This window comes from Lontra canadensis, unplaced genomic scaffold, assembly GCF_010015895.1.
Source record: "Lontra canadensis isolate GAN:19392208 unplaced genomic scaffold, GSC_riverotter_1.0 scaffold77, whole genome shotgun sequence".
NCBI lineage: Eukaryota > Metazoa > Chordata > Mammalia > Carnivora > Mustelidae > Lontra > Lontra canadensis.
The window spans coordinates 8,794,823-8,820,980 of NW_022631071.1; the positions used below are offsets into that span (position 1 = coordinate 8,794,823).

The window sequence follows — 26,158 nt, forward strand, 5'->3', positions numbered from 1 at the left end:
AAAATTGACAGTGGGAAATAAATTAATTGACTTTTTATTGGACAAAGTGTAATATATTTTTTATTAAAGCTATTCAAGTTTGATGGTTTAATTAAAGTATACATGTCTTTTGGAGTTATCATCATCAAATATAATACAGATAACTAGCTTTTATTCTACCTGAATGTATTAGTTAAATTCTTGTTGTAACTATTATAATTTGTCAACAAAATTACTTAAAATAATGATTGATTTTATCTAATGAAGTTTACATGGGTAATTGTTAAGAACAATTAGGTTGAATAGATAAAACAGTGTATAGATAAATTTTAAATAGCTTCCAAAATCTTTGGTAACCTGAAACTTTGAAGTTTTGCTAGGTTAAATAATAAACTGGGTAAATTTATTGGATGTCCAAGTCTTTACAAAATAAGATAAAATGTTAATGTTTTAACATTAATTACTAAATATATGTCTATCTGGTTTTTGCTTCTTATTACAGAAAACTAAATATACTTTGGTCTGCTAACTTTGCATAACTTTGCATAACTCTTAGAACCATCCCAGTATTTACTTTATTAAATTTTCAAACTCTTTTAGTGGAATTTACCAAAAAATGAATTCAGATAGGAAATGAAGACTAGACTGCTCTGCTTACTTGAATTAGAGATATTAATAGTGAAGTAGTCAGGAAATTGTACAAGGCTACAATAATCAAGTATGTACAGAAGATTTACACTGAAATAATGTAGAAGTCTGTTTTCTTTTATTACTTTATTAAATAATTTTGCTTTATTAAAAAGTTCTATAAAAATCACATTTCTACAAAATATAAAATATATTCATAAATTTGCCAATCTAAAAAATTCTGGTCTGATAGACCATTCACAACCTGTCACTACTTAGTTTTTACGGGAGAAAGATTTTAAGAGTTAAAATTCTGATACATGTATTTGAGACTGCTGGAAATGATAAGGAAAGCAAGCCTGTATATAGGAAAATAGGAGGTATGTAAGAAAGGTATAAGGAATAAAAATACATTTTTATTGAGGGAAAAAAAAGGTAATTTTTCCTAAAATGAAACTGGCTATATAGATATAAGAGTTATGACAAAATTTGAATTAAAAAAGCAGTTGTAGAAAGTTTATGAAGGGGAATCTTTGGGGAAAAATATTTATGGTTAGGACTCACTAAGATTGGAAAAAATGAATTTTAAAAGTACAGTGATATAAGATTGGAATTTGGTTCCAATTGGAAATTGGCTTAAATTTGTTAAAAAGACAAAATTTTCTTTTATTGTTCATCTACTCTTGATAAGAAATTATAAACAAAGTATTTTATCTTTATCTGCACAGAAAAACAAGGTTTCTATGTTTGTTTCTATTAGGTCTTTGGTGACCAAATCTTCTCAATATTAAAGGAGTTAAGTTTTGCTAACAACCAGGGAACCCTTTGTTTTTGCCTTTGGGATCTATTATTGTTAGCTCAGTTAAGTAAATAATAAAATATTAAATTTTATAGTGATCTATGATCTTATTTAGGCATATGGTTTAGAATCTTCTAAGCTTCTTAACAAACTTCGTAAAAATTCAAATTCTAAATAAGTCTTTTTGATTTATTAGGCTTGTTTATTGGGTATGTTAAGTTACATTGGAAGCATTGTCAAACAAAAAATAATTATTTTGTTAGATTATATCATGTGGGTAAATACTGGGATGGTTCTAAGAGTTATGCAAAATTCCTAAAGTTTTAGTATGTCTTGACATAATGCCATAAGTCTAGTTATTAAAATGTTGTGCATCAAAGAAATTACTGCATCTCCTTGTCAACTACATTATATTAAACTCTTATCAGATTTTCAAACATGGCCATTTTTGAGTCTTTTGTCACTTGCAGTTATTCTGATGCTCTTGTGAGATGCATTTCAGCTTCAAGGAGATTCATGAAAAGGACTTTTGACAGATGCAGGTCTGATACTTTTAAGATCATAAAACTAAACTAAGAATTTCCAGAACTAATGGAAAAACTGAATTCCAACAGAACAAGAATTAATAACATCGGACTAGGTAATTTTAAAAGATGATTATATTTTTATAATTCTTATTTAAATCATTGATGTTTCTCTAACATTTGCTCTTCCAAATTTAAGGAAACTTTTTTCTCTTAAGATATCTATGACTTACAGAAATGTTATAAAAATATTATTTTGTGGGAACACCCAGGAGACTCAGTTGGTTAAGTGTCTGCCTTCAGCTCAGGTCATAATCCCAAGGTCCTGGAATCCAGTCCAGCATTATGCTCCTTGCTCAGTGGGGAACCTACTTTTCCCTCTTCCTACCCCTCCCCCTGCTTGTGCTTTCTATCTCTCTCTTTCTCTCTGACAAATAAATAAATAAAATCTTGTAAAAATATTATTTTGTAAACACACTGAAGTATTTATTTTTCTCCCTACCTGATCCTTGAGGAATTTGGAAACTCCCAATGAGTTTCTTTCTGTGATGGCAATTATCATCATTTGCAAAAATTCAATGAAAATGGATACTCCTTATAACAAGAGACCATTGGAAACAGTGGTTATTTTACCAAGGCTTTAAGTGGAATGTCATATTTATGAAAGACATACATAGACTCAGATATAATCAGACAGCTTTAAGGAACTAAAGTTGAATGAATGGAGTTAATAAAGCCCCTTGAAAATGTTGGCCTAACACCTTGTTTACAGAGTTCCCACCAACCTTACCATGTGAGTAAAAAATGTCAGTTCCTGAAAGGTGCAGGAACCTCAAGATATTTCAGGTACTTCAGGAAGAGAAGAATTCACCCAAAGCTACAGGTATTGCAGGCAAATCTGATGGCAAGTATTTGACCTGCCATCTGGCCTTCAGAGGCTATTGAAAGTTTAATCTAAAATTTATTATAAAAACTCTGGCAAAGTAGGTTTAAAACAATCTCTATTGTCAATCACTATTCTTGCTGTACTGATATAAATAATTATGTAAAAATTAATTAAATTTATTAAAACTAAACTTATCTTAGAAAATATCAGTCTTAATTTGGCTATCTTTGACAAGATTGAAGGTGACTTTAGAGAAAAATATTACAGTTAAGTAACACAGCTTCATGGATATTAGAGTCTTGTCTTGATTATCTTTGAGTGTTTGTTGTTTGCTTATAAAACTTGGCTGGATCTAGATTCTTCTGGTTTCCTCTAATACATTGCTATGACTCTCCTAAATAAACTCAGAAAGAATGAATACCCACCATTTGCATCAACATGTGTGGAACTGGAGGAGATTTTTCTAAGTGAAATAAGTCAAGCAGAGAAAAACAACTATCATATGGTGTCACTTATATGTGGAATATAAGGAATAACATGGAGGATGTTAGGAGAAGGAAGGGAAAAATGAAGAGGGGGAAATAAGAGGGGGAGATAAACCATGAGAAACTATGCACTCCGGGAAACAAACTGAGGGTTTTAGAAGGGAGGGGATTGGGGTATGGGTGAGCCTGGTGATGGGTATTAAGGAAGGCATGGATTTAATGGAGCACAGGGTGTCATATTCAAATGATGAATCATGGAACTCTACATCAAAAAGTAATGATGTACTGTACGGTGACTAACATAACATAATAAAAATAAATAAATAACAAAACGGCCCTTTTTCTTGAAACCTTGCAAATTGAAGCTAGACAACTCAAAAGAAAGTTCAGAGAAACTGCCAAAATAGCTCATATATAGACAATCTTCATGCCTGTTGCTCTATGAGCCCCTCAAAGAGTCACTGGAGACATTTAAACTACAAACCATAAAAATCCATCAGATTGCCAGTTCCTACTTCCACTTCATCTGAGGATGCTTTGAGCCTGACATCTAAAAATCTTCTCTTTGGGAACATTTGGATCTCAGATAGTTGGTTTATAATTTACTCCAAACATTAACCTTTTTTTGTTTGCTTGTTTGTTTCCATTGACACTGGGGAGGGTATGTGTTGTGATGAGCACTGTGTATGGTGTAAGACTGATAAATCACAAACCTGCACCCCTGAAACAAATAATACATTATATGTTAATAATAAAAAAAATACACCAACCTCAGTAATAAAATATATAGCTTACATACATTTGTATTGCTATGCATTCAATGTGTAGTTGCTATTAAAACTACTCAGATAAAATACATCTGAAGGTAGAAAAAAATAAATGCCTCTTGTTAATTACCTTATTGCTTGCTGAACAAAGCAGAATCTATATAATAGCTAACACCACTTGCTGTATCTATATTAACTCATCCTTGGAAGTAAGAACCCAGAGAGACAAAATCAGGCAGCAAGCCACATGGCTGCACAGGCCTTTGCCCACAAGTTCCATTTTTCCAGGGTGGCTAGGACGGGATTACTGATCTATTCTTTTTGATACTGATCCATTCTCTTGGTATCAGGTCAATTTTAGAGGGAATGATAAAATTGAGCTTAACTATACTGTTATTATTCCTTAGGCTATACTTGGGGAGAAAGTTAATGAGGCCAAGCAGTGCCAAACAATGTAGTAAAATGAGATAAGAAACTACCTCTGATACCCCGCCACGAGAACAAGGGACCAAAATCTATGTCCTGTACCATGTCAAATACTTCCATTCCAGAGCCCATAGTCTGCCCTAATTCAGCATGAAGCAGTTACAGAAGATGGACCTCTACATACTTTCCACAGAAATGGAATGTAGGACTGACAATGGGGATTTGTAACAGCACTCCAACTGGTATAAGGGTTAACTTACTTCAAGCTTACACAGTCATTTGTTGATCTAAGCCCCTTCGTTTTTAATAGAATTAACCTACTTCCCTTGAGATTTTGCAGACCATTGGCCTTAGAGAATGAAGGACCAGACAATCCCAAAAGACAAGGCCCGACCACATTTGAGAACAGCTGTCACTGATGCCAGCAAGTCTGTTCAAGTTCATGTTGGCATATGATTAACTCTCTGAGCACCACATTCTGCACATAGCCCCTACCATTCCCCAAACCTTCTCCTTTAAAAACCCTCTGATTTCTTCTATACTGGGTAGATGGTCTTTGAGACATTAGTTCACCATCTTCCCAAGTTGCTGACTTTCTGAATAAAGTAACATTTCTTTTCCCACCATTACTTGTCTCTTGAGTATTGATTTTCACATGGCAAGCAGATGAACCCCAGTTTGGAACGAGTTTTCCATCCTGTAACATCAGCATTTCAAGATTCTTTGGAGCTTGACAGGCCCCTCTTCTGTTGAAAAACACATACGCTTTTTTAATATATATACAAATTTTCTAAACCCTTCTATTTATGATAAACCTTAGGTAAGTTTACCCTGAAAACATCTTATATTATAAAGTAAATTCTCTAATTTAAAAATTGTTGCCATAAAATAAAAGTAACTGTTAAGAGCTTAGCTAACACTAATTAAATGTTTATATCCCATAAAGTAAGAAAAAATGGCAAAATTACATAAAGTGTGCTATTTATTAAAATTAGCTTTAGTAGCACAAAATTAAATATGGATTTAATGCCACCTTCATAATTTGGGGGGTGTTGAGAATATCCTTTTTTTGAATGATACTTTCTAAATTAATCATTCCTGTTACCTTTCACAGCATCCATGCCTCCCACAGCATAAAGTGCCCCCACAGTTGATTTTCTAGGCTTTGTCCGAGGGCTTTGCATCATAGGTCTTCTCTCAGGTAAGAGATGGTACTTCATAGCTTCCATTAGGAGCTTCTGACACTCAAGATTACCAGTAAACATGGAGCTATTTTCAAGATCCACCAGTAACTGAAAAGTAATGATGTATGGTATATGAAGTAAATAACCCCACATGAAAAATAATATATTTTTGCTTATATAACTTTGGAGAAAACTTGAGCTAATTCAGATGTAAAAGTGTTAGTATTTTAAGTTACTTAGTAATATATTTTTATGTTCACTTAAGATTTAAAATGATTAAAGATCTCATAGTAGTACCTACTGATCTGTTCAGATTTATTTGACATATTAAACATCTTTTGAATAGATACGCATGTACTATCAAGAAGTGAAAGTGAAAAGACACTTATAAAATGGGTTATTGAAAGCAGTCTAAGAGACTAGCTATGTCTACACAAAGCAAGCATCTTGCAGTCTACTGCATGTAGCTAAATAAGCAGCCACCTTATTGGTGGATTTAGAGAAGTTGGTACAAACATGCCCAGTTAAAATAAAGTAATATCACCCATAAAGAATTGCATCTTTATCATCAAATCACTTCTGTAAAATATTCTGAAAGTAGATTCTTTTTATTTATACATATATATGTGTATATCAGTAAAGCATATGTGTTAGTAGGTAGCCAAAACATCAGCAGTAGTATGTATCAATCCTTTCTAACCATCACTGCCTGGCAGACACTAAGACCCTCATTGAATTGGATAAAAGCTAAGTAAAATATTTTTGTTGAGGTGAGCCGAGGAAATGTGAAGAACTTGTTTCAGAATTTTACCAAGAGTCATTTATATTGGTTCACTGGAGTTTTGGGTCTACAGTATCAAAGGACATTGAGAGGAATTGCAGTTTGGCGTAGAAATGCTAATTTCACCCCATAAAACTTCCCTGAAGTTTTTCATTCTGCAGTACTTAACCCCAGCTTAGTTCTCATCCGACCTGTAATCTCTTATAGATCACTATTTTGACTTGGCTGGTGAGACCTCTGGTATTTCCTTAATGCATATGCTGCTGAAAATAAGTTTAAAAAACTGGACTATGTAACTTAGTTTCAAAATATTCTTCAGGGATTTACCACCATTTTTTTCCATATATTTCATTTCTAGAATATTTTTTAAAGTAACTATTAAAATTGTTTTAGAAATTCTATAATCTGTATTATATTACCCACCACTACCATCATTAGGGAAAGTTCACAACATTCCAGATTTTAGGCATAAGGGATACTCAGGAGTGGAAGGCCAAAGACCATCGGTTGTGTGTTTGGGCTAGAAATTTCTCCTTATTCGAGTAAAGTAAGACAAGTCCAAACTAAGCAGTTTAAAGACAAACATATAGACAAAACAGTATAAAGTTAAGGGCCTCCAATCCATTATACCAATGCATCTCAACTTTTTTCATATCTAAGAATCCTCTGGTAAATTTATTAAGATATGGATTCCTTGGCCTCACTCCCATAAATTGTTTCAGTAGGTCTATGGTGAGGGCTTGGGAAACTGGGTTTCTAATAAGCTCTCAGGAAATGCTATGTTGCTAGCTCAGGGCTATTTTGAGTAGCACTGTCTTAGAGAATCTAATAAATCATATGGACCCTTTCATGAAAATAACACATGTAAGAATAACACATGTGCACACATACACACAAACATAAAATTTCCAAAGATTCTGAACCTTGGGTCTAAAATTACATGTATATTTTAATGTTTCTATTTTAGTGTTACTCTTGCCTTGCCTTGTATAAATTTGCTATACCCGAGAAGGCAGTGTTCTTTCATTGCATATGGATAAATTCTTAAGAGCAAATATGTAGTAGCTCCATGGATTTAATTAACAGATAAAAGTTTTTAAAAAGTAGAGAAATCATCAGTAAATTAATATTCTATTTTTCAATATTAACATCTAATTAGTAATTTGTTGAAACTTGACTAATTTTAATGTTAATGAAACTACTGATCCACTAGATCTAGATGAAGCTCCTCCTTCCAATATGGATGAGTAACCAGCTTGCCTAGAAGGTCGGCAGAAAAAGAAAAAAAAAGCCTAGTCATTTACTCTGCTTCTTACAAATGATGTTTGGTAAAGAAGAAATTGAAATTAAAGAATATGTTTTAGAGATTATCTCTAGAATTTTTAAGGATGATCTATAGCTTTTTTTATAGATTTTTTAAAAATATTTCTCTCTGCATCATAAATAGTGTTAATTGAAGGCTGGATAAGTCCTTCTGTGAGACAAGTACCATACACTCCAGTTAACAGAAATCCTCTGAATAAAATAAAATTAGACAAAAAAGGAATGGATTAATGTCTAGTGGTAGTTTAGAACTATGTGTTACCTGGGTAAATTTCCATACCTGTGGTGGAAGTAATGGCAGTCTGATATAAGAAAGCAACATTGCTAGGTATTGTTGCCTAGCCTGCACATCGTATCCCACCCACTGCATTAAAGCGTGGAAAATTGTTTCTTCATCAGGGACATTAATGTCATCACTGCACAGAAGTTTTGAAATTTCATTAGCTGGAAGCAGGAGGAATTCTTGGTTCTTTATTACCTCAATGAAGTGTTCCTAGAAAAGAAAGGTCTTCTACTGAAACTTTGCACTTTAGAAATGTCTTAACAAAATAAGCATATGAAAACACTTTATTAAAATTCATAAAAGAGGGGCGCCTGGGTGGCTCAGTGGGTTAAAGCCTCTGCCTTCAGCTCAGGTCATGATCCCAGAGTCCTGGGATCGAGCCCCGCATTGGGCTCTCTGCTCAGCGGGGAGCCTGCTTCCTCCTCTCTCTCTGCCTGCCTCTCTGCCTATTTGTGATCTCTCCATCAAATAAATAAATAAATAAATAAATAAATAAATAGAATTATTTTAAAAATTCATGAAAGACAGTAAGGACAGATACATGCATTTATAACAAATAGGTGCCATTACTGTCTGTGACAGAGGACATGGGGAGTCTTCTTTTTTTACTATGAAAAATTTTGAAAACGATAATTGTGTTGTCATAGAAAAATATGCAACATTATAAGTAAAAATACATAGTGATGTTTTGATGAAAAAATTTGAAACACAGCTGCCTGAAATTTGATACTTGATAGAATTTAACATTGTGACAGAAGAGACAATTAAGGAATAATATATAAAAATTGCAAGACTACACCATTCACCCCCTCCCCCCAAAAAACTCCATAGGAGTCCCTTTTAGATTGTCCTAAATCTGTGTAGTATTCATTGTAAAATACACGTTTGCCTTGGTTGGTTAATAGATCATGCTTTTCCATAAGAGAAAAGAGTTTTTCATCAATCTGTTTGTTCCAATGCAAAGGAATTCAGTATGTTGTCCCCTCAAATGCACAAGTGGAGCTATCTCTCCCAGGTCTTCAAGGTAGACTCCACCTTGAAAATTTCCACCTTTCCTCTTAATATTTTTGGCTAAAGACCAACTCAATGTCAGTCACTTCTGGAATCATAAGCTGCTGCCACCTATAATAGCTAGGAAAGAAAAACATTTGTATCAACTCAGACACTACCCGTGTTAAGTAAAAAAAAAAAAAAATAAGTCATTACCAATCTGATCTTGTAGGTGGTGAAATTATTCTGATGAGAAAATTGGCTATGTGAATTGTTTTGTCTCCTGTGCAATAAATGGCGAAGTACAGACTCAAACCTAAGTCTTCAGGTCTATTCCATTTTGCTCAACACCTCAGCTGCATTCCATAAGTGACATAATTTTTATGACTGGGTTAAGAAAAAGATAAAATTCTAAAAATGTATGGTTACCCATTACTGGTAGTGTATGCAAGCTCTGAGAGTTTATATCATTATGTCAATATGATGGAAGACCTTGTATCTCATTTGCCTTTCTATCTACTCCCCAATGAAAGAAAAGAAAAATAGAAAGTAAATGAGAGAAAGAGGGAGAGATTGGCCCAGTTTGTTAAAAAAATACTCAATGGCTAATGTGGATCATAGAGAAATCAATCAAATTTCGTTATGCATTAAAAGTTAGGAATGATTCCAATAGTTTATATGATGGTTATATTTTTAGTGACAAATTAGAGATTACAACAGAATTTGTTATGGTTCCAGAGTAACTTCCTGATGAGACTACTGAAAATTGTTTGGCAATATAGTAACTTAGTCTAAATAAAAAAATATATATATTGATTTGAAGTATCTACATAAGGCACAGCAATATCCAGTACTGTAGAGAAATATTTAGTTAACCTAGAAGATTAATTTTAAATTATTTTATTTTGGAATTATTTTATTTCTTTTTTTTAATTTATTTATTTGACAGAGATATCACAAGTAGGCGGTGAGGCAGGCAGAGAGAAAAAGGAGGAAGCAGGCTCCCTGCTGAGCAGAGAGCCCGACGAGGGGCTCAATCCCAGGCCTGGGATCATGACCTGAGCTGAAGGCAGAGGCTTTAACCCACTGAGCCACCCAGGAACCCCTATTTTATTTCTAATTTCAAGAAAAACACTTTCTTCTCTATACTTTTCCAAGAGGTTTGATATTCATTTTTTTTAATCCCCATGCACTTTGTTGTAAAAGTTGCTAGATGAATATAACATACTTGCTAAGTGTTTCATCAGTGCAGACTACTGTTTATAGAATTACGATGGCTAACTTAATGTGTTAACTTATCCTTGGAGTCTAAAGTTTGGATCAAACATTATTCTGGGTGTATCTGTGAGGATGTTTCTGAATGAAGCCCATTCACATTAGGGAGGGCTACCTGTTTTACACAGTCTATGATTCAAATGTTTGTAATTGAGTCTTGAGAGTTTAATATTATTCTTAAACATTAACATTATTTGTGTTTTTACAATATCAATACAGTATTACAAAAAACTATTATAGCAAGACTTTTTGGCTACTTTTGTTTATTTATAGTAGATACTAAAATAACTAAAAAAAGCAATAATATGTTTTTTGCACATCCTGCTTAACACTCAGTTTCAGTCACATAATAAGAAAAGGAAGACAATTTCTTTTTGAGCAACAAAAATAATTCAAGCTGTTTATCAGGATGTGTTTTGACTGTGAGAGTAAGATAACAGACAGGAAACTTAATACTTAGTTTAAGAATATAAGTAAATTAACAGGTAGTTTTCAAGTTTGGCTTTTGTGGTAGGATTAAACTTTGAACTATGTAACTGATGTTCCTATAGACTATGTGGTAACTGTATTTAGCATATAGGAATATAAATAGTATAATTTAATAACATATATTAAACAGTCCATCAATTATAATATAATTCTCCCCATAATGCTACAGTTTCAGGACTCTGTTTGAAACTTCAAATTTTGAATAATGACCAGGGATGGGAAAAAGAGAAAGAACATTTTACCAAGCAAATTTAGAGAATTAAAATATAGAAAGATGAAAAATTTAAGATCTGTATTAAATGTTAACAAAATAATGTTTATGTACCTCTCAATATTAAACTCATAATGTTAATTTTATTTTTAGATGTTAAATTTTCTATTGTTTTATGTACTTGCCTTTTTATTTTTTAATCTTAAATAACTGTAACAATTGTCTTAGTTTGAAATATTTATCTTTTTGATTGGGTTTCACAGAAAGATCCACCTCATATTTTCCCTGCTTCAGAAGTTCAAAAGTTCATTTTTTTCTTTGCATCACAGAATTATTAGTATTAATGTAATTTAATATCCTCTAACTACTTTTTCTTGCATCCTTACAGACAATCTGTATTTCATGTCACTGTCACTTGATTGACTAAAGATAGTCTTATCCTATGCAACTTTTAAAGAATAGTCACATACAAACATGTTCAGTTAATTTATTAAAATTACTTATAGAATTGAGAAGGATTTTAAGTTAGTCAAGTTTAAAGGATTGAACTGCAAGTTGTTTTTAACGAAAATAGGTACTTTTATTAAGACATAAAATATACATTCAGTAGAATTGGCTGATTTTTATAGTTCTTAAGCTCTTCCAGTTAATATTGATATATTAATTAGTTTTTAATTAATTTTTGAATGTTACTTAACTTTAATTAAAAATCATAATGTATATAATTTTAGAAATTAAAGTTCTAATGTTACAAAAATCAGGGACAAAGAAACAAATAATCTGATTAAAGAATGAGCAGAAGACATGAACAGACATTTTTCTAAAGAAGACAAACAGATGGTCAACAGACACATGGGAAGATGCTCAACATCATTCAACATCAGAAAAATACAAATGAAATCTACAATGAGATATCATCTCACATCAATCAGAATGGTTAAAACTAACAGCACAAGAAACAGAAGATGTTGGTGAGGATGTGGAGAGAGGCGAAACATCTTACATTGTTGTTGGAAATGTGAACTGGTGCAGCCATTCTAGAAAACAGGATGGAGTTTCCTCAGAAAGTTAAAAATAGGACAGCCCTATCATCCAGCGATTGCACTACTAGGTATTTATCTAAATAATACAAAAATACTAATTTGAAGCGATACATTCACCCTGATGCTTATAGCAATATTATCAACAATTGCCAAATTATGAAAGAACCCAAATGTCCATCAGCTGATGAATGGATAAAGAAGAAATGGTATATATATATACAATGAAATATTATTCAGCCATCAAAAAGAACGAAATCTTGCTATTTGCAACAATATAGATGGAGCTACAGAGTAGTATGTTAAGCAAAATAAGTCAGTTAGAAAAAGACATATACCATATGATTTCACTCATATGTGGAATTTAAGAAACAAATGATCAAGGTGGGGGGAAGAGAGGCAAGCCAAGAAACAGACTCTTAACTATAGAGAACAAACTGATGGGTACCAGAGGGGAGGGAGGTGGGGGGATGGGTTAAACAGGTGATGGGGATTAAGGAGTGCACTTGTAATGAGTACCAAGTGTTGTATGTACATGTTGAATCACCAAATTGTGCACCTGAAACTAATAGTGCACTGTATGCTAACTCGCTGGAATGTAAATAAAAGCTTAAAATAAATCAGGGACAATATATTTTCCTAATACTGTGGATTTGACTTAAAATATATTTTTATATGATTTTTTTTGTGGTATGTTCATTTCTCCACGTTTTGAGATTTAATTAAACATTTTCAGTTAAAAAAAATGAGAAACTTGCTTGAGTACAGCTCAACCAAATATTTTTATCTAATATCCATTATGTGTAAGTCATTTGCAAATTATATGAATTTATATTGCTTTTTAGTTTTATCCCAACATTATGGTCTTTACTTTAGAAAGGTTGCATATATATACATAGATATAGATATATATCTACACACACACACACACACACACACACCCATACATTATATTTTTATATATAATATACACACACACACATGCATATGTACACATATATATCAGTAAACAAATCAGTAAGCTACATATAGTGTCAATATAATATTACTACAGGTTAATTTGAAGCAATTGATTTTACCATTGTGTATTTATGTGCCACACTCAGGAGCTCTGTACAGCCCTGGGCATCACCAAATGATCGAATTCCTAAGCAGTTTGAAGGATGGAGATGCTTTATGAGAAAATTGGAGCAGACTTCAATGACTTGAGTCAATTGCAAGAGACAAGCTGCAGCCAGCAAATTTTCAATAGTATCTTCTTTTAACTGCAGGACACCTAGATGGTTTGAAAAAGTGAAGAATGATTATATGTCTCATAAAGTAAGACACAAATGTGCTAACTAGTTGAATTTTTCAATTTCTCTCATTACTAAGGCTACCTTTCCTAGTGCACAGTAACCACTATGGGAATACTTTTAAAAGCCACTATATGTGGGACACCTGGGTGGCTCCGTCAGTTAAGCTGCTGCCTTTGGCTCAGGTCATGATCCCAGGGTCCTAAGATTGAGTCCCGCATCAGGCTTCTTGCTCGGTGGGGAGCCTGCTTCTCTCTCTGTCTTTGCCTGCCACTCTGCCTGCTTGTGCTCTCTCTCTCTCTCTGACGAATAAATAAATAAAATCTTTAAAAAAAAGCCAATATATGCAAGTGTGTCTGTAAAAACACTAAGATGGCTGAAGGTTGCCAGACTAGATTATCAAACACAACTGTAGCAAATGAACAGTGAACACCACTACTGCAAAGAACAGCAACTTATTTCTTTGTCATCGTAGATCTCATCTAACTCTTATATCAATCATTGAACACGATATCTGAAACTAATGATGTACTATATGTTGGCTAATTGAATTTAAATAAAAAAGAAAGAAAAAATCCACAATTCTTTCACCTAAATAAATAGATAAATAAATAAATCTTATATAAAAAACTGTAAACACTAGGTCTCAAGGAGTATTTTATCATATTGTATAATGCCCATACAGGTAACTATCATTTGTATGGAAAAAAATTTGGTAATTAAGTAGAGCATTGAGGTTATATGTCTATATTTTTGTGTGTCTGTCTGCATTTATTTGCTGATAAGGAAGACTTCGCTCAGATATTGTGCCTAGAACTGACACCTGACATTCTCTCAAAAGAAAAATAACATTGCTGACAGTACTCAAACAAATGTTTGTATGATAATTTTCTTAGATACAAAAAACTGGTTTGTTTCAAAATATCTGTGAAGATATTTGTGAAGTTATTGCAAATGTAAGTTATTTTCATAAGTTATATTCCTTTTTTGTTTGTTTTAGCCAAACTATATGTAAGCTATAAAAAACATTTCATATGGAATACTATAAACTATTTGTTTATATTTTTCTTGTAAAATACCTTAAATGGATTCCATATGATTTCATAAGCATAAAGAAAAGAGTAAATATTTACTGTCAGATGCTCTGTATTTGTTTCAACCTCTAAAATATGTTGCCAAAGGGTGTCATCCATCACCAGAATTTCTTGAGTTGTTTGTTTTTTGTCATGGATTTTGAAGGGAGAGCCCTGCCCATACCTCATGCAATCCAGAGAAGTTATAAACTATTCTGATTCAGATCAAAGATTCACCTACTACAGACATCGAAACTTGGCCCAGTTATTAAGAAGAATATTAATTTCTTAATGAACAAAATCATAAAACTCCTAAAAGAAGACAGTAAAAAAAATTTGTCTTGGCAATAATTTCTTGGATAATACACCAAAAGACAGGCCACAAAAGCTAAAATAAACAAGTGGGACTACATCAAACTAAAAAGCTTCTGCATAGAAAGGAAATATAAAATATATTGAAAAGGTAATCCACAGAATGAGAGAAATATTGCAAACCATATATCTAAGGGGTTAATATCCAAAATATATAAAGGACTCATATAGTTCAATAGCATGAAAGCAAATAACGCAATTAAAAAAAAGAACAATTAGGGGGACCTGGGTGGCTCAGTTGGTTAAGTGTTTGCTTTTTGCTCAGGTCATTGCCCTGGGATCCAGTTGCTGATCCTTGCTCAGCAGCAAGTCTGTGTCTGTGTCTCCTTCTGCTCCCCACCTCATGCCCTCCTTTCCCCTCCCTCAAATAAATAAATAAAATCTTTAAAAAATAAATAAAAATTCAAAAAGAGAAAGTAACCTGGATAAGCTTATTCTTCCCCAGAGATGACATACAAATGACCAATAGAGATATGAAAATTGTTTAACATCACTAATTACCAGGAAAATGTAAATCAAAATCAAAAGAAAGGATAACCAATATTGGTGAAGTTTTAGAGGAAAGGGAACATTTATGTACTGTTTGTGGGAAACTAAATTAATAACATTATGGAGAACAGTATGGTGGCTTATGAAAAAATTAGAAAATTAAATTACCATATGATCCAACAATTTATTCCTGATTATATATACAAAGACATGAAATCAGGATCTTAAGAGATATCTGCACTCCCATGTTTGTTGCACTATTTTTTACAGTAGCTAGGATATGGAAATAACCAACCTAAATGCCCTTCAACAGTTGAATGGATAAGGAGAAAAAAAATATGTATGTGATATTAATAATAGGTATACATGTATATAATTTCTCTGATTTCATAGAAATGGTAGTTAGATTGGTAGTTGCTAGACACTGGGAGGTGGAAATGGGGAGGTGTAGGTCAAAGGGTGCAAACTTTAAGTTATAAGATAAATAGTTACAATGATCTAATGTACAGAATGGTGTCTATAGTTAGTAATATGGTACTGGGCACTGTATCCTTGAAAATCTTTGAGAGTATATCTTAAGCATTCTCACCACAAAAAATAATTAACTATTTGAGATAATGTGTGCATTACTTATCTTCATACATGTAATCATCCTTTTTGTGTATATATAGCAAATCATCACATAGTATACTTTAAATATACACAATTATATTTGTCAATTTTTGCTTAATAAAGTTGGAATACAGAAATAATTTCACTTCTTGACCTCCAATCTCATCCTGTTACCTTTGCCTTATAATTTGAGTAAATATGACTTTGCTATTTCTAAGGAAGAGACTACATTTCTAATACAGAGTTAGAATACTGCACTTCAAATTTTTACAAATGAGAATGGGGTACCTAGGTGGCTCATTTGGTTAAATGTCAAACTCTTGATTTCAGGTCATGATCTCTCCATCTTAGGACCAAGCCCTGCATCAGGCTCCAAGTGCTGAACATGGAGACTGCTTGAGATTCTCTCTCCCTCTCATTCAGCCCCTCCCCCCACACACTCAATAAATGAATAAATAAAATCTTTTTTTAAAAAATGAGAACATACCCACACCATTCAAGAGAGAGGCAGACATGTATTTTGTCATTTTTGTTAAAATAGCTTTATTCTCTCATGGTCAAAAATTTTATAGCTTATTATTTCCCTCATTCATTTATACTAATGAATTTAAATTCTGATTCTGTCAGTTACTACCTTGGGAAAGTTACTTCACTGGTAGATCCTTCAGTTTTCTCATTTCTAGTTGGAATAATAATAATGTAGATTATATTATGTAGGATTTTTGTGAGGATTGAATGACTTAATACATGCCACTTTACCTGTGTAAGCATAATACCTATTCTCCTGAAGCTGTTTCAAAAAATTGAAGCAGAAGGAAAACTTCCAGACTCTTTCTATGAAGCCAGCATTACTCTGATCCCCAAACCAGGCAAAGACCCCACCAGAAAGGAGAATTTCAGACCAATATCACTGATGAATATGGATGCCAAGATTCTCAACAAGATCCTAGGATACAGGATCCAACAGCACATTAAAAAGATTATCCACCATGACCAGGTGGGATTCATCCCTGGGTTACAAGGATGTTTCAACATTCGCAAATCAATCAATGTGATAGAACAAATCAATAAGAGAAGAAAGAACCACATGGTCCTCTCAATTGATGCAGAAAAAGCATTTGACAAAATCCAGCATCTGTTCCTGATTAAAATGCTTCAAAGTATAGGGATAGAGGGAACATTCCAGAACTTCATAAAATCTATCTATGAAAGACCCACAGCAAATATCATCCTCAATGGGAAAAAGCTTGCAGCCTTCCCATTGAGATCAGGAACACGACAAGGATGCTCACTCTCACCACTCTTGTTCAACATAGTATTAGAAGTCCTAGCAACAGCAATCAGACAACAAAGAGAAATAAAAGGTATCCACATTGGCAGTGAAAAAGTCAAACTCTCTCTCTTTGCAGATGACATGATTCTTTATATGGAAAACCCAAAAGACTCCACCCCCAAACTACTAGAACTCATACAGCAATTCAGTAACGTGGCAGGATACAGAGTCAATGTACAGAAATCAGTGGCTTTCTTATACACTAACAATGAAAATAAGGAAAGGGAAATTAGAGAATCGATTCCATTTACTATAGCACCAAGAACCATAAGATACCTGGGAATAATCCTAACCAAAGAGGTAAAGGAACTGTACTCGAGGAACTACAGAACACTCATGAAAGGAACTGAAGAAGACACAAAAAGATGGAAGACCATTCCATGCTCTTGGATCGGAAGAATACATATTGTTAAAATGTCTATACTGCCTACAGCAATCTATACTTTTAATGCCATTCTGCTCAAAATTCCACTGGTATTTTTCAAAGAGCTGGAGCAAATAATCCTAAAATTTGTATGGAATCAGAAAAGACCCCGAATTGCTGAGGAAATGTTGAAAAACAAAAATAAAACTGGCGGCATCACGTAACCTGACTTCAAGCTTTACTACAAAGCTGTGATCACCAAGACAGCATGGCACTGGCATAAAAACAGACACATAGACCAGTGGAACAGAGTAGAGAGCCCAGATATGGACCCTCAACTCTATGGTCAAATAATCTTCGACAAAGTAGGAAAAAATATACAATGGAAAAAAGTCTCTTCAATAAATGGTGCTGTGAAAACTGGACAGCTATATGTAGAAAAATGAAACCCGACCATTCCTTTACACCGTACACAAAGATGAACTCGAAATGTATAAAAGACCTCAGTGTGAGACAGGAATCCATCAGAATCCTAGAGGAGAACATAGGCAATAACCTCTTTGATATCAGCCACAGCAACTTCTTTCCAGATATGTCTCCAAAGGCAAAGGAAACAAAAGTGAAAACGAACTTTTGGGACTTCATCAAGATCAAAAGCTTCTGCACAGCAAAGGAAACAATCAACAAAACAAAGAGGCAACCCACGGAATGGGAGAAGATATTTGCAAATGACAGTACAGACAAGAGGCTGATATCCAGGATCTATAAAGAACTCCTCAAACTCAACACACACAAAACAGATAATCATGTCAAAAATGGGCAGAAGATATGAACAGACACTTCTCCAATGAAGACATACAAATGGCTATCAGACACATGAAAAAATGTTCATCATCACTAGCCATCAGGGAGATTCAAATTAAAACCACATTGAGATACCACCTTACACCAGTTAGAATATCCAAAATTAGCAATACAGGAAAGAACGTGTGTTGGAGAGAATGTGGAGAAAGGGGAACCCTCTTACACTGTTGGTGGGAATGCAAGTTGGTGCAGCCACTTTGGAGAACAGTGTAGAGATTCTTTAAGAAATTAAAAATAGTGCTCCCCTATGACTCTGCAATTGTACTACTGGGTATTTACCCCAAAGATACAGATGTAGTGAAAAGAAGGGCCATCTGTACCCCAATGTATATAGCAGCAATGGCCATGGTCGCCAAACTGTGGAAAGAACCAAGATGCTGTTCAACAGATGAGTGGATAAGGAAGATGTGGTCCATATACACTATGGAGTATTATGCCTCTATCAGAAAGGATGAATCCCCAACTTTTGTAGCAACAAGGATGGGACTGGAAGAGATTATACTGAGTGAAAGAAGTCAAGCAGAGAGAGTCAATTATTATATGGTTTCACTTATTTGTGGAGCATAACAAATAACATGGAGGACATTGGGAGATGGAGAGGAGAAGGGAGTTGAGGGAAATTGGAAGGGGAGGTGAACCATGAGAGACTATGGACCCTGAAAATCAACCTGAGGGTTTTGAAGTGGCAGGGGGTGGGAGGTTGGGGGAACCAGGTGGTGGGTATTGGGGAGGGCACATATTGCATGGAGCACTGGGTGTGGTGCAAAAACAATGAATACTGTTACGCTGAAAAGAAATAAAAAAAATGAGAACATACCCACACCATTCAAGAGAGAGGTAGACATGTATTTTGTATTTTTGTGTTAAAATAGCCTTATTCTCTCATAATCAAAAATTTTATAGCTTATTATTTCCCTCATTCTTTTATACTACTGAATTTAAATTCTGATTCTGCCCCTTACTACCTTGGGAAAGTTACTTTACTGGTAGATCCTTCAGTTTTCTCATTTCTAGTGGGAATAATAATAATGTAGATTATATAATGTAGGATTTTTGTGAGGATTGAATGACTTAATACATGCCACTTTACCTGTGTAAGCATACTGCACCAAGGAATTAAGTGCATTAGGATCAACTCCTTCCATCCTGACCTCTTCTTGTTTGGCTTCAAGCACATCATTAGTAAACATTGCAGCAAAGTAATCAGACACTGCGCTGAGAACCAACCTTGAAATGGGAATGTTTCATAGGATCTTAAATTAGTCAATAGTCTCATTGAAAAGCATGAAATACAATCAGTAAGTTTGTAACACTGCTGAGTTTGTTATCTGCATGAATCTTTTGCAGTTTAGTAAAGTGTAGTGAAATTAGATAGATAAATTAAGTAATTTGATTCTCTTTTGAGGGTTTGTGCTATTTTACATCAATTTCTCTAAACTTTGGCTCTTCTAAATATCACACAAGGAAATGGACCATATATGCTAATGCATTTTCAATGTAGGAAGATAAAAATATATTCTCCTCAGCATTCTAATTTGCTTTAAGTTGTCCAATTCATTCTCATTCACATGTTATACTCATGAAACAATCTGTCTACATAAGGATACATACCTATGGGCTGGAATTCGGAGGTGTCCAGCAATAAGTAGTACATCACACAGTTGTTTCTCTTTCAGGTAGTTCTCCATTCTGTGGAGAGTTTGCGCTGCATGGTTTATAGCATGAAAGTGCTCCTCAGATTTGTTGACATTCATTTCTTCAGGATTTTGTGTATCCAGTCTGAAATGTGAGTAAGAGGGAGAATATGGTTTATTCTCTTAATGAGTGTGCAAATGTCCAGTGGAAGTTTGAGCACACTGACTTCTAAAAGAAATATATTAGATTAAACTAAAATTAAAATTTGCCCTCAAATCTTAAATATTTCACTATGATTACTGTCTCATTTTCCATTTAAGTGTCATAGTTCATATTTATACATGGAATGGAACCAAAAGTATGTATATTTCCATTGAAGGGCTAGTGGTAATTTTTATATGCACAAACATAAACTTCAAAATGCTAGCTTCTTTCTTTGATTTTTATTGGTATCACAATTATGCCATTAGGCATAAAATTGTATTTATGATTCAAAATACATTTCAAATTTAATCATGTCCTGAAGCTTCTCCATGGAATACTCATTATGTGTTTCTTGAAGAATCTCAAACTTGAGTTCCATAACATTCTTTACAGTGTCAGTTCCATCAAGAAAATATACAATTTCCACCTTTTATATCTTTTTCCAGATTTATTGAGATAAAATTGGTATATAACATGGTGTGATTTTATATCTTTTTTCAGATTTATTGAGATATAATTGGTATATAACATTGTGTGATTTTAAGGTTACAGTGTAATGATTTCACATATGTATATATCGTGAAATTATTACCACAGTAAGGTTAGTTAACACATTCATTACCTCACATTTCTCATGTGTGTGGTGAAAACACTTAAGATCCAGTGTCTTAGCAACTTTCAAGTATACAATACAGTATTGTTAACTATAGTCACCATGGTGTACATTAGATCCCCAGAACTTATTTATCTTCCTTTTTTCCCCAGATCAATGGATTTTATTTTACTTTTTTTAACTTACATTAAATTAGCCAACATATAGTACAGCATTAGTTGCAGATATAGAGTTCAATAATTCATCAGTTGTATAGAACACCCAGTGCTCATCACATCACATGTTCCCCTTAATGCCCATCATGCAATGATCCCACCCCCCACCCACCTCCCCTCCAGCAACCCTGTTTGCTTTCTGTAGTCAAGAGTCTCTCATAGTTTTTCTCCCTTTCTGATGACTTCTTATTCAGGTTTCCCTCCCTTCCCCTATGATCTTCTGGGCTGTTTCTTATATTCCATATGTACATTAAACCATATGATAACTGTCTTTCTCTTATTGACTTATTTCACTCAGCACAATACCCTCCAGTTCCATCAATTCAAATACTAAGTATTCATCCTTTCCTATGGCTGATTAATATCCCATTTTGATATTATATGATATATATATATATCCATGTGATATATGTATATTTATATACTTATATATATAATTTCTTCTTTATCCATTCATCTGTCCATGGACATCTTGGCTCTTTCATCTTTTTTTGTTTATTTTCTTTTGTATTATTTTAAATTATTTATTATTATATTCAATTATTATTTTCAATTTTCAACATATAGTACATCATTAATTTTTGAGGTAGTGTTCATTGATTCATTAGTTGCATATAAACCCAGTGCTCATCACAACATGTGTCCTCCTTAATACCCATCACCTAGTTACCTCATCCCTCCACACTCCTCCCCTCTGCAACCCTCAGTTTGCTTCCTGGAGTCCAGAGTCTCTCATGGTTTGTCTCCCTCTCTGATTTTTTCCGCATTCAGTTTTCCCTCCCTTCCCCTATGGTCCTCCACACTACACCTTATGTTTCATATATGAGTGAAACCAGAAGATAATTGTCTTTTTCTCTTTAACTTATTTCACTTAACATAATCCCCTCCAGTTCCATCTATGTCCATGCAAATGGTAGGCATTCATCATTTCTGATGGCTGAGTAATATTCCATTGTAAATATGAACCACATCTTCTTTATCTATTCATCTGTTGAAGGGTATGTTGGATACGTCCACACTCCAAAGATAAAGATGTAGTGAAAAGAAGGAGCACATGCACCACAATGTCCACAATACCTCTTTCATCTTCTAAGTGAAAGTTTGTATCTTTTGACTATTTAAGCAAATATGATGACTGTTGAATTTTCAATGATGAAAGTTGTCTACGTGCTTTTTCAGCATCACACAATGGTGGAATTTAAATACTAACACAAGCATATAGAGACTTACAATCAGTAGAACCTTAAATACTTAATGCTTGGATGAACATACTAAAATTCTTTGCTTATTGTCTTTCTTGCTTTCAGGCATCATTTTCCAACCATCATTAGTTTTAGGTTCCCCCACCCCCAACTCAGCCTGTATTTCTTTGAAGATAACTTGGTCCAGGGTGACAAGACTTTCTGTTTAATTTAAATAAATTATTCATCTATAAATATTCTTTTTTTCTTTACATCTCTGATTTTTCTTAACCTTTAAAGACTCTTTGGGACCTTCAGTTACAGTATTGCATGGATAATTAAGGTAGCATGGTGTGACTATCTTTAAAAATTTTCTGCTACAAAATATGTTCATTTTAGAGGGGAACAATACTTTCTCACCATAGGCTAGAAAGCATTTAGCTTTCACTTAACTCAGTTATCCTAATATTTCCTCTGCTCAAGTAATGGTTTGATTTACATTGAGTCAATCAAATATTCAACATCATATTATCTTAGCTTTCTTCATGTATACTCAATCATTTATTGAAGAGGAGTGTATTCTAAAGGAGGAATATATTTGGGAAGTTCTGGCCAGGAAATAATTTTATTCTATGAAATTTCTTCAGGCTAAGGATAAAAAAAATCATCTTTAATTACTCACTAGGTTGGGATGTGTTTATTGGGCACACAAATTTATCAGATAACTCTAGTATTTTTTATAATTAAAATACAGATTTTTAGAATCTGAAAATCCTACCAACATGAACCACACAGAATTTTGTTATATTTGAAAAGACAGAGGCAACTGTATCTTGTGTCTCATTATCAAGAAATTAGTACACAAATAAATATGGGTATATCAATATATTACATCCAAAACATAACATACATATTAATCTAAATATGTAAAATATTATAATCTATACTTGGTCATTATTTAAGCAGAATATAATAAAACAAGTCAAGCAAAGAAACAAACAACAACAATTAAACTATTGAAACATAACCCAATCTGAATGAGTTCCCAGAGCCCTAAAGTACAATTCTCTTGCCTCCATTTTAGACATTGTAATGTCGGGTCAGATGTTATAATGGAAGCCAATGCATCAGAGAATATTCTTCCCTTTTCTTTATTGTACAGTATCTACAGATGGTGACATGGGAGGCAGCATGCTGAAATGAAAAAAAAAAAAACATCAAAATGCCTAGATTTAGTTCCTGCCTTTGTATACAAGCTGAGTGATCTTGGGTAAGTCACTTCTTCTTTCTAAGCTTTAATTTTCTCCTATAAAATGTAGATAAAAATAATACTAATACCAATACGACCAAGATTAATGTTTATGTCACATAGCTATTAAGATGGTTACATGAGAAAATGTACATGAAAGTCTCTGTATAGATGCTAAATCTCATGTTAAGTTCATCCTCTATGTAGTTATTTCTATAAAAATCTTTAAAACTTTTTATCTGGAACTGATATTCATTTAATTAATAGACTTTGATTTTTAGAACAGTTATAGAATTATAAAAAAAAATTTGAGAGTTACAGAGAATTATTTACTTTTGGTTGTCATAACTATGGAAGGGCATCAAGTAGGTAGAGGCTAGATATACTAATAAGCACCCTGTAATGCACAGGGCAGTTCTCTACAATAATTGTTCAGCCAAAAATTTCAATGGTTCTAAGTTTAAAACACTCTGGTCTATCTCTTAATTCTATAGTTAGTTTTTTAAGACTTTGAAAGCAGAGGATATATTTAAAAAAATAATAAAGTATGTGGCTAATACTATATTTTGTACAGAATGAACATGTAATCATTTATTTAAGTCTAATTTCAGTGACTAGTGTACATTAACTTTTTTTTTCTATAGCAAAATAAGTAAATTTGTTGAGTTTTGAGAATGAGGAAGAGAATCTGAGCTATCATTACAAAGAACCATTATTGTAAATGACATTTTACCATACCAAAAAAACTATTTTTAAACCAAAATTTTTAGAACAGTTTTAGATATACAGAAAAATTGAGATGACAACAGAAATTTACATGTCCATACTCAATTCTTCTTTACTCAGTTCCCCTTATTATTAATATTTTGCATCAATATGCTACTTTTTTATAATTAATAAACAAACACTGATACATTATTTTTGAGTAAAGTCCATATTTTATTCAGATTTCTTCACTTTTTACTTAGTGTCCTTTTACTGTTCCAAAGTCTGTATAACTTGTGATAATTTCTTCATTTACTCCATTACTGTCTTTATTTATAGTTAAGTTAAATTTCTGGTAATGAAATGTTTTAATTATCTCATTTCTAATTGTGAATATTCTATATATTTCCTTTTTAGTCACCATCGAGATTACATGTAATAGCTTAAAGTCATAACAATTTATTGTCACCAGATACATCTGATCACATCACAAAGACAATGATTCAATTGCACAGAAAATCAATTCCTTTATAACTATGCTCCTCCATTTTTGTTATAGACATCACAATTTACATTTTTTATGTATTGTGTACCCATTATCACAGATTTATATTCTTTTTTATTGTTCAGACTCATAAATCCTATAGAAGAATAAAAGGTGGAGTTATAAGCCAATATTATATTAATGCTTGTTTTTATATCTTGTTTTTATACTTGCTATGCAGCTTCCATTTTCCGAGGACATTATATTTTTGTAGAGTTACTGTCTAGCATCTTTACTTCCAACTTGGAGGATTACCTTTAATATTTCTTGTTGGGTAGGTCTAATGGTAATATAATTTCTTTGTATTTATCTAGAAATATCTTAATTTTACCAGATACATAATTAGTTTTGCCAGATATAGAATTGTCAGTTCATTTTTTCAGTACTTTAAATATACCATCTCAGTGTTTTTCTTTTGTCCTACAAGATTTCTGCTGATGAAACCACAAATGATGTTATTGATGATTACCTATTTGTGATTAATCACTTATCTCACTACTTTCAAAATGCTCTTTTACTTCTGACAGTTTAATTACAATGAGTCTTCTCTGGGTTTATTGGATTTATCCTTTTGCATTTCATTTAACTACTTACATTTTACTTACTTATTTATATCTCATTTTCCTGAAGTATAATTAACATACAGTGTATATTAATTTCAGGTGTACACCATAATGATTCAATAATTCTATACATCACTCAGCATTCACCATAAGTTTAGTCACCATCTGTCACCAAAAATTATTGCAATCATATGGACTATATTCTCTATACTATATTTTTCATTTCTAGGACCTATTTATTTTATAACTTGAATTTTGTGCTTCTTGATCTTTACCTATTTCATCCATCCACCTACCCACCCACCTTCTGGCAACCACCAGTTCCCTGTATCTAAAGATCTGGATATCTGCATGTCTCTCTCTCTCTCTCTTTGAGAACAGGTGACACAGAATGTTACATTAGTTTCAGGTATACAACATAGTTATTTGACTTCTCTGTAGGTTATGCTATGATTACCAAAACTGTAGCTACCATCTGTCACCATACTTTGCTATTACAATATTATTGACTATATTCCCTATGATGTACCTTTTATTCCTGTGACTTATTCATTCCATAATTGGAAGCATGTATTTCTGACTACCTTTCACTTATTTTTCCCATTCACCACATGCTTTTCCTCTTACAACAGTTTGTTTTCTATATGTATAGATATGATAATGCTTTTCATTTTTTTATTCATTTTTTTATTTTTTATAAACATATAATGTATTATTAGCCCCAGGGTTACAGGTCTGTGAATTGCCAGGTTTACACACTTCACAGCACTCACCATTC

General features: G+C 33.1%; 1 protein-coding gene across 1 annotated transcript in view; it reads right to left on the reverse strand.

Annotated features, from left to right (window-relative positions):
• Nucleotides 1–20,234, reverse strand: part of LOC116881770 (kelch-like protein 4) — a 48,745-nt gene extending 28,511 nt beyond the window's left edge. The window contains exons 1-5 of the mRNA XM_032881811.1: nucleotides 20,083–20,234; nucleotides 19,562–19,698; nucleotides 13,149–13,345; nucleotides 8,062–8,274; nucleotides 5,599–5,785 (exon numbers count right to left, since the gene is read on the reverse strand). Coding sequence (XP_032737702.1) covers nucleotides 5,599–5,785; nucleotides 8,062–8,274; nucleotides 13,149–13,345; nucleotides 19,562–19,698; nucleotides 20,083–20,225 — 877 coding nt within the window. The 5' untranslated portion in view covers nucleotides 20,226–20,234. The remainder of the gene's footprint in view (nucleotides 1–5,598; nucleotides 5,786–8,061; nucleotides 8,275–13,148; nucleotides 13,346–19,561; nucleotides 19,699–20,082) is intronic.
• Between the last annotated feature and the right edge of the window lie 5,924 nt (nucleotides 20,235–26,158).